The sequence below is a fragment of the Trichechus manatus genome, unplaced genomic scaffold, assembly GCF_000243295.1.
Source record: "Trichechus manatus latirostris isolate Lorelei unplaced genomic scaffold, TriManLat1.0 scaffold00017, whole genome shotgun sequence".
In the NCBI taxonomy this organism is placed as follows: Eukaryota; Metazoa; Chordata; class Mammalia; order Sirenia; family Trichechidae; genus Trichechus; species Trichechus manatus.
The window spans coordinates 7,542,612-7,552,477 of NW_004443953.1; the positions used below are offsets into that span (position 1 = coordinate 7,542,612).

The 9,866-nt window shown below is 37.6% G+C and overlaps 1 protein-coding gene across 6 annotated transcripts in view; it reads left to right on the plus strand.

Moving 5' to 3' along the window:
- Positions 1-4,121: 4,121 nt before the first annotated feature.
- Positions 4,122-9,866, plus strand: part of TSTD3 (thiosulfate sulfurtransferase like domain containing 3) — a 43,374-nt gene continuing 37,629 nt past the window's right edge. For all 6 annotated transcript variants that reach the window (XR_002823307.1, XR_002823306.1, XR_002823305.1 and 3 more), the window contains exon 1: positions 4,122-4,234. Coding sequence is in view for 2 of the 6 variants with exons in the window: in XM_023727598.1 (XP_023583366.1) it covers positions 4,162-4,234 (73 nt within the window). In the remaining 4 variants the exon portion in view is untranslated. The remainder of the gene's footprint in view (positions 4,235-9,866) is intronic.

A 9,866-nucleotide genomic window follows, 5' to 3' on the forward strand; every position in this document is an offset into this window, starting at 1 on the left:
ATCAAATTCTGATGATCCAATAATGATTTACACATTGCGTGTGTTTACTAAAATTAGCTGGCTTGAAAATATTTCGTGAGAATGATAAATACCGCAAACATCCGCACTGGTTATGGATAGGTTCTAGAAGTATCCCAATTTTCCACAAATCTCCACTCAAGGAACCAAAAAACCATAACAAACCGGTTAATGTCGAGTGAATTCCGACTCATGGTGACCCCGTGTGTGCAGGAGTAAACTGCTCCATGGGGTTTTCAATGGCTGATTTTTCGGAAGTAGGCCTTTCTTCCCAGGCACTTCTGGGTGGATTCGAACCTACCAACTTTTTGATCAGCAGTCAGTAGCAAGAGAGCACTAACTATTTGCACCACCCAGGGACTCCAGCTAAGAAACAGATGTAGCTTTAGCAAAAGAGGCTTGGATGCTGGATTAGAAGTCAAACAATACCAGAATTAAGGCAAAAATTCTGACGGCCTTGTCATTGATTTCTTATGAAATAGTCTCCCAAAATCATTTTCATGTGGAAAACCCAGCAAAGGAGGTTACCATTTGGTTATATTGTATTTGTGGAAACCGTTCATCCAACAACTACAAACCAAAAAACCAAACCCACTGCCCTCCAGCGGATTCCGTCTCTTTGCAACCCTATAGTACAGGGCAGAACTACCCCATAGAGTTTCCAGGGAGCGGCTGCTGGATTTTAACTGCAGATCTTTTGGTTAACAGCGAGCCCTTTAACCATTGTACCACCAGGGCTCCTCAACAAACATACCAAAAACAAACAAAAAACCAAACCTATTGCCAGCAAGTGGATTCCTACCTCATAGATTCATAGTGATCCTATAGGACAGAGTAAAACTGCCCCATAGGGTTTCCGAGGAGCACCTGGTGGATCCGAACTGCCGACCTTCTGGGCACCAGCCAGACTCTTAACCACTGTGCCACCAGGATTTCCTCAATAAGTACAGTTGAATACAGGTATGCTAGTAGTCTCTCTGCTGGTATGAAAGTACATCATCATCTTTTGGGTTGGGGAGGGAATTTTTTCCTCCTGGGCGGAGGAGAATATTCCCCAAATGAGAGGAGGTAGTGTTGTAGTGTAATTTTGAAGTCAAAATTGTCTATTTCATAAATCGAAAGTTTCTGTTTATTTTAACAGTGGATTTGAAGCAGAATATGGAGAAAAAAGACACACAAATTTGAGCAAATCTAAATAATTTGCATACTAAATTATATGTCAGTGAAAGAGATTTTTTAATGTTTAATATACTGGATTTCAGTTTACAGTAAAAAAACAAAGACTGAGTTAGAACATAGGCATTTAACTTCTTTTCCTTATAAAAAGAAATTTAGGAATTATTGCAAACTACCATACGACAGTTAAATGTTTCTTGGAAATGACAAAACTCCAAAGCTATCTTGATTTTCAGCAGATACACTCTTAGCACGACCAAAATCTCCAGAGATTGCAATTTCCATTTCAAAACTTGGCATGACTTAGGGAAAATAGTCTAACACTAACTTTTTATTTCTCATGCATGTTCTTCAAGTTATTTACCTTTTTCTTTAATTAAAAGTAAAATTTACTATTTGATAGATTCTTTAAGGGAAGGGCATCACTTTCAAATGGTACCCAGTAACTATATTTTTAGTGCTATTACAAAGACATTATGACAAAACACGGAATAAAAATACAAATTTATTTAAGATCAGCTAACTGTATTTTTCAGATAATATTAAACATTGTTTACCATCATTTTTCTGTCTGGAAATGTATGGAATACTTTACTAAGCTATAGGCTATAGATAACGTCTTTTAAATTTTCGATCAAGCATATTTTTTTAAGATACATTCTTTATTCTAAAACTAACACATGCCCTTAGTATAAAACTAAAATAGTGTAACCAAAAAATTGCTCAACTTCTCCTCCTTCCCACACTCCCATTTCCTCCCCTCCATTCACTGTTTCTTATGTATAGTTTCAGAGATTGTACATAAAATTTGCGTTTGTACTGTATTTTTATATGACTACTTTTTGTTAAAAGAGAACACAGTCAAATTAGTTATACTCTACATTTTTTTCTGCAACTTGTATTTTTCACTTGACAGTATATCTTGGACATATTTCCATATTAGCCTCATTCTGTTGAATACTTGCTAAGGATTCCATATTTTCTTTTCAACCAGTCCCCTGTTAATGGACATTTATCTTTGCCTACTTGTGCAAATGTTTTCAGTAAATTATTAGCAGTGCAATTTCTGATTCAACAGATGCATATTTTAACTCTTGGTAGATATTGAAGAAAAGGGTTGCATAAACGGCCATGTATTTCCAAATTCTTCATTTTGTTTGTCTAATACATGAGGGCTTGAAGTGGATTTAAGGAGAAAAAAATGGGGGAAAATCCTAATTCTCTTAAGAACCCTCTCCCTTCCAGCATGCTTTGACTTGGATATGACTTATGAGAAAAAAATAAAATGAGCTGTTTGAGAATTAACGGTTTATATCAATTCAGCACTACTGGACCTTTCTCAGCAGAGTTAGATTACTTCTCCCTCATTCATCTCTTTTTAATCCTAGCTGACTCTCCCAGAAAGAACTTGGATACTTGAACCCTAGGAGCAAGGATCACGCCTTTCTTTTGACGACATGTTTTTTTTTGCTCTAAGGACTCTTAAATAAACCAAATTTGTCACTGTGCTAGATACTGGAGGACAATATCCATCTTTTTAAAAAAATCCTATAGAAAAATATTTCTCAAGTAATTAATAATGGACATTGAAAAAAGAATACACGCTCTTTGCAAAAAAAAAAGAATACATGCTCTTCGCAAAAGCATAACTCAGATTAAATGTGATTCATTGAGGCCAAGAACATTGTTTCCATATCTTGTGTTCATACTACTTGTGGTTTATGATGCATATTCAGGACAGATTGGAGGATGCCAGGAAGAGTACACGAATCTACAATGTATCACCATACATTTGACATTTTAGCTCAAATTAATCTACAGAATAAATCACACAGAGACTTTGGCCAAGTTTCAAATCATTTGGGAAAAAAAAATTGTAAATGATTTCACTGGTATAGAAAGCTGAAGTGGTTTTATTAATTATTAAATTATTGAAAACTGAATAATTTGAGTAATTTAAAAGTACAAACTTAAATTATTCCTTGGAAATATACTTTAATAATGTCATTTAAAATTAATATTTGAATCAACTCTCAGGTAAATATAGCTTTAATTATGTTTGGGCACCAAGTTGAGAATAAATTAAAAAGAAACTTTGGGTGGTAGGCTGAACAATGACCCCTCAACAATGTCCATGTCCTAATCTCCAGAACCTGTGAATATGTTACCTCACATGGCAAAAAGACTTTGCAGATGTGAATAAATTCAGGATTTTAAAATGAGGAGATAATACTGGATTATCTGGGTGGCCCCAGTGTAATCACAAGGGTCCTTGGAAGAGAATCTCAAGCCAAGAAACAGGACAAGGCAAGAGATTCTCCCCTTGAGCTCCCAGGAGGAATATAGCCTTGCTAGCTCCTTGATTTCAGTCTAGTGAGACTGACCTACAGAACTGTAGATAATAGATTTGTTTTTTAAACCAGTAAATTTGCAATAATTTGATACAGTAGCAATCGGAAACTAACACCCTTTATAAAATAGTTGGACCTAACCCTGACAAAGCTATCTTCATATTTACTATATTATCAAGTCGTGGGGATGAGATTATTTTACATCAACTGAATCAGCTCTTGCAGTTAAGAACAATTCCTAGAAAAGAGTCTATGCAGTTTAAACTAGTTTTAAACTAATCCAATGTTAAGAAAATCTTGTTACAAAGTAAGTAGTTTGGGAAAAAATACTTACTTTAAATCGGTAAATATTAACTCTAGTATGTTTTCTATTTTCCACTTTTAGACTTGCCTCAAAAAAAAAAAGGAATTAAAAAAAAAAAGGCAAGCGTAACCCTTGGTTTCCTTCCAAACAATTTTAAGTTTTAAAGCAAGGAATATTCCGGTCATGATTGCACTTTACGGCACTACCTGATCTCGCCGGCGCTTAACTGGAGGGCGCTCGAGAGCTCCATGCGGAGCGCCGGGAGTCCGGAGGAAGAGGAAGTGTTTAGTGCGCAGCGGGCGCGAGCCGAAAATGGTGCAGCCGGGGTTGCTGCTCTGGAGTGTGCGCAGGGCTGTCCTCGGGTCCGCCAAGCCTGCGCTCTTGGGTGAGCTTGGCGGTTCTTGGGAAAACCGAGAGCGCCTAACCTCGGGCCCCAGGGAAGGGGTGGCTTTGGTCGGGGTGCTTGCTTCTTTAGATTTCCGGTTGAATGTCAGTCTTATTGACACCTGGGGGTGTAGCACCCACTTGGAGTTCTTGTTCCTTCAGATCCCGGGCTACTGGGGCCTGGGGTTGCTCTGGGGGACGCAGGGAGAGGAGTAAACATTGCTCCTGTGAGTTCGTGCTTGATTGAGCAATGAAGGTAAACTCTAGGTTGAAAGGAGCGAGCAAGCTGGCCAGACCCTGCTCGGAGAGACGTAGTGGCGATCCCAGCCTTGGGAATTTCCCAGTAGAGAGCAGTGCTCATCGCTGGATTAAACAGCCTTCTAGAATCATAACAAGTTAGAGCTATAAAATACCACCGCTGATTTTACAGATGAGGAAACGGAAGTCAGATACGGGAAGGTGATTAGTGGAGATGTTAGGTCTAAACTCAGCTTCCGGCCTCCAGTCGCTTTGCTTTACACGCTGCCTCTCCTTCAGCATCACCTTTTATTTGTGGAGCTACAGGGGGCCGGAATAACAACCAACTTCCCTGCCTAGTTGCATATTAATTGTTGGTACCTTCTCTGTAGTTTAAGATGTGCTCTTCTATGCACATTCTTTCTTGTTTCGTTTTACACTTACTCAATAATCATTTATTAAGCATCTTATCTGCCAGGCCTCCTGCTAGGGGCATCTTTTGTGGCTCAGGAGTTCACCATTTCTGGGGGAAACAGACTTACGTGAACAATGACCACACAACCCAGTCAGGGAAGACTGCAATGGAAAGAACAATGAATTCAACCCGAGTTGGAGAAGTGTTAAAGGAAAGGTGGCTTTTTTAATTTTAAAGAGTATACCAGTAATACATGATTACCTTCTCATCATATAAGGAACCCTGGTGGCGCAGTTAAGTGCTGGGCTGCTGACTGAAAGGTCAGCCACTCCGCGGGAGAGAGATGTGGCAGTCTGCTTTCCTAAAGATTTACCAGCCTTGGAAACCCTATGGGGCAGTTCTACTCTGTCCTACAGGGTCGATATGACTCGGAATCGACTTGACAGCGATGCGTTTTTTTTGTTTTTGTTTTCTCATTAAAAAAATAATAATAAAACAAAACATAAATCTCACTGTATACATCCTCCCTGTCAAACACTTCTCCCCAGATATGGTTTGGTGCATATCTTTCTAAGCACTTTTCTATGGATATACATAAATAAATGCACATATATAAAAATACTATATATATGTATATGTGTGGGTGTGTGTATATACGTAGTGATCTACTGTGGTAATTTTTTTCTCACTTAGGTTTTCAGAAGCATTTCAGGGCAGCAATAGAGCTCTTTTAACTGCTGCAGATATTCCATAGTATGTATATACCACAGTGTATTTAACCAGTCCCCTATTGACTGACATTTTGGTTTCCAAGATTTTGCTATTAAAAACAGTTCTTTAATAATTATCATGTTGCTGTGTACATATGCACAAGTATTTTACTAGGATTAAAAAAAAAATTGCCATTGAGTTGATTCCGACTCATAGAGACCCTATAGGTACCTAGAAGTGAAATTGTTGGATAAAAAGGGGAGGTGACAGGTGACAATAAACTGGGTCTTAAAGGAGGAAGAAGAGTGTGCCAGGTAGAAATGAGGGGAAAAGATACACCCTTCAGATGGAACAGTGTGTAAAAATCATGAAGCAGAGGTGGAAATAGATATTTATTAATTGCAATTTATTACACTATATATACATTGTTTAAACCTCACAACAACACTAAGAGGTTAAGTGATATTATCCCCATTTTACAAACAAGAAAATTAAGGCCCAGAGAGGTTTAACTAATTTGCCCAGGGTCACAAGCCAAGAAATGGGCAAGCTAGGATTTGAATTTAGGTTTATCTGACTCTTAAAAAGTGACTCTTTCCACTATAAAAATGTATTTAGAACACACTTAAACTTTTGATGTAGCTGGAAGATAGGATAACTGGGGTAGAGGAGGAATGGGAAGGAGGAGAAAGTTTTGGTAAATTATGTTGGTAAGGTGGTTTGAAGGGCCATATAGAACCTTAGAGCTTGGACTTTATCCTATAATGTAGGCGGTGGGAAGTATCCCTGTGATGTTAAATTTATCAGTGTAAATTGCAGCTTATTCAAGGGTTAAGCTCAAAAGGTAGAAATCACGTATAGTCTGTATTACTCTTAAAAGTCCTCTAAGAAAACCACACATCATTTCTCAAAAATCTCAAAACAGTTTTTATTCAGTGTTAGAACAGATCACTGTCTTTGGTTGAGCACCAGATGAAGTGGTTGGTTTGCCAGCAGAAGCCATGTTGTACAGAAAACATACTTTAAATAATAGAATCAGTGTGAATTAGAGGTGTATACCATGCCAGGCTCGGAGGATCTGAGACTCATCAAGGGAACATGTTTGCTTCAGGCTTTTGCTCACTAAGTGAAAAGACTGGTAATCCAAGCGGTCGGGGGTTCAAGTCCACCACCTGCTCCGTGGGAGAACAGTCTGTTTCTGTAAAGATTTACAGCCTTGGAAACCCTGTGAGGCAGTTCTACTTTGTCCTGTAGGGTCACTATGAGTCAGAATTGACTCGAAGGCAGTGGGTTTTTTTGGTTGGGTAACTTGCTTGCTAACTCTTTATATTATGGGAATGCACAGAACAGCTAGTGAATGAGAAATAGTTGTATTCCAGCTGCTTTAAGATCTTATCATCTTGAAGAAAAAGATTGACTTTTCAAAAATTGAAGGAGATAGGGAAACCTGTATTTTTAACTATTACAGGTATTTGTCAATTTTTTCATTATTTGTATACCAGGGAGAAAGACATGAAAAAAGAAAAGGGTGGTTTTTGCAAGAATATAAGGTTTTTGTAACTTACTTTTGGCTTTTTTTTAATTTGTAAGAGCTAATAACATATTGGCTCTATTAGTTAAAGCTCCTGTGGTTGCCAAAACAGGATTGACTTTGGAGAGCTTAAGCTCAAAAGGTGATTTAATGGAAGGATACCAGGGTATCTCCCCCAAATCAAGAAACGAGTAAACAACCAAGGCTTGAGACCTAGGGATTGAATTGTTACCCCTACCACCACCACCACCACCACCGCCACCACCACCACCACCACCAAATATGTGTTTTAATCCTAACCTCTACACCAACACCAACACCAAATATGTGTTTTAATCCTAACCTCTACACCAACACCACCACCAAATATGTGTTTTAAATCCTAACCTCTATACCTGTGATCAGTATGAGTGGGGATCTACTCGACATCAACAGTTTTGGTTTTGGTTTTTTTGGTTTGCATACCTGTGGTTATAATCCCATTTGGGAATGGGTTCTGTGTTATGTTAATGTGGCAGTATTAGTGTAGGGTGTGTCTTAAATCAATGGCTTTTGAGATATAAAAGAGAAGATTAAGCAAGCACAGATGGGGGAAGATAGACGCAATCCCACATGAGATCTCCAAGGAAACAAGACACAGATGCTGAAAAGATACAAGGGCCTTCCCCCAGAGCCAGCAGACAGAGAAAGCCTTCCTCTAGAGCTTTTATTTGGAATTTGGACTTCTAGCCTCCTAAACTGTGAGAAAATAAATTTCTGTTTGTTAAAGCCACCCACTTGTGGTATTTCTGGTATAGCAGCACCAAGACAGGACTGGAACCAGGCAGGCAGTTGTGAGTACCTCAGCAGTAAGAGAAGACTCGGGCATTGCTGTTATGATGGCTGGCTCCAGCCTCACTTGCCGCCTGTCTCCATTTAAGTTCAAAACTCCTAGGAATGAGAATCTGATTGTCTCCAGCTTGGCCTAGGATCAGTCAGCAACCACAGCTGGGATGCGGGGAGGTGGATGGGTAGTGAACGTGGTTATTTACATAATCACCCCAAAGTGTGTCTACTACAGTTGCATATAATTTTTTCTCTTTAGAAGTTTACCTTCTTTTCCTTATTTTTTTTAACATGGTCATCAGAAAATATGGGAAAAACTTAAAAAGCACAAAAAGTAAAAAGTACCAATAATTCTACCACTTACTCTTCTTTAAAAAGTGAAGAGTAAAAGTACTTCGATCCCTCTCATCCACTCAACATTGTTTTCTGTACTTACGCAGATATATGTACGCACTATATATATGTGTGTGGGAAAAACAATGTGGACATGAAGGTGGCAGTGTCTAATCTGATTCCAAGGTTTAAGAAGTTGTGCAGTGCTTAGTAGGCACACATGTCCATTAACGGATTATTTAAGAATAAAATTATAGTTTTCTTTCAATTTGTGTGTATTTTTCAGATAGCTACTAAATTGTTAAGAAATAAGTACTTACTAAGTTGTTTGGATTTAACTCAAAGCCAGACCACGCCACACTTAACCACTGCGCCACCAGGGCTCCTGTTTGTGTCTAACTACTTAATAAATGAAACCATTAGGTTTTTTGTTTGTTTTTTGGCTTATGGGCACTGCAGAAAGTTACTAAGACACTAAGGGTATCATGAATCAAGAAAGTTTGAGAACATCTGGTTTATACACATTGTTCTCTAATTAATTTTTATTACTTAATATTATATCTGGAAACCCTGGTGGCATAGTGGTTAAGAGCTACAGCTGCTAATGAAAAGGTCGACAGTTCGAATCCACCAGGCGCTCCTTGGAAAGTCTATGGGGGCAGTTCTACTTTGTTCTATAGGGTTGCTATGAGTCAGAATCAACTCAACAGCAAAGGATTTGGTTTTATTTAATACATTAAATAATATTTTATGATATAAATGTATCACTTGTAATATAACCATTCCCTTATTGATGGACTTCCAGCTTATTTCCAGTTTTTTATTATTATAAATAGTGCTGCCAATGAACATATTTGTACATATATATCTATATGTACTTATGCTAATATTTCTGTAGGATAGATTTCTAAAAGTAAAATTTCCGGTAAAAGTATGCATACTTAAAATGTCACCAATATTAGATATTATGAATCTTTTTAATTTTTATAAATCTCACAAAATTGCAAAATTTATTTAAATTTTTCATTTCCTTGAGTAGTAGTCAGACTGGGCATTGTTTTACATTTTATTGACCACTTATAGTTCTCATGTGAATTCCCTGTTCACATATTTTGACCATTTTCCTATCGATTGTTGTCTTTTTCCTATTTGCATGAACTCTTTCTGCTTTATCAATACTAATCTTTTGTCTTTTCTGTATTACAGATATTTCCTTCCTGTCTGCTATTTGTCTTCTGTTCATTTTCTGTTTCCCGTATGTAAATTTAGCAATTTTTGTGAGGTCAAAGTTTTATGGCTTCTGAACATGTCATATTTACAATGGCCTTCCTGCCTCAGATTTAAATTACCCACTCATGTTTTTCATTAGTACTTTTAAGGCATTAGTTTCTAGATTTAAATTTGGAATTTTAAATTTTAAAATTTGGAAGTGTCAGGAATGAGGTAAGAATTTTTTTTTTTTTTTAAATGTTTTATTGTACTTCAGGTGAGGGCTTACAGAACAGATAGTTTCTCATGTAACAGTAACACACATGCTGTTTTATGACATTGGTTAACAACCCCACAACATTTTAACCCTCT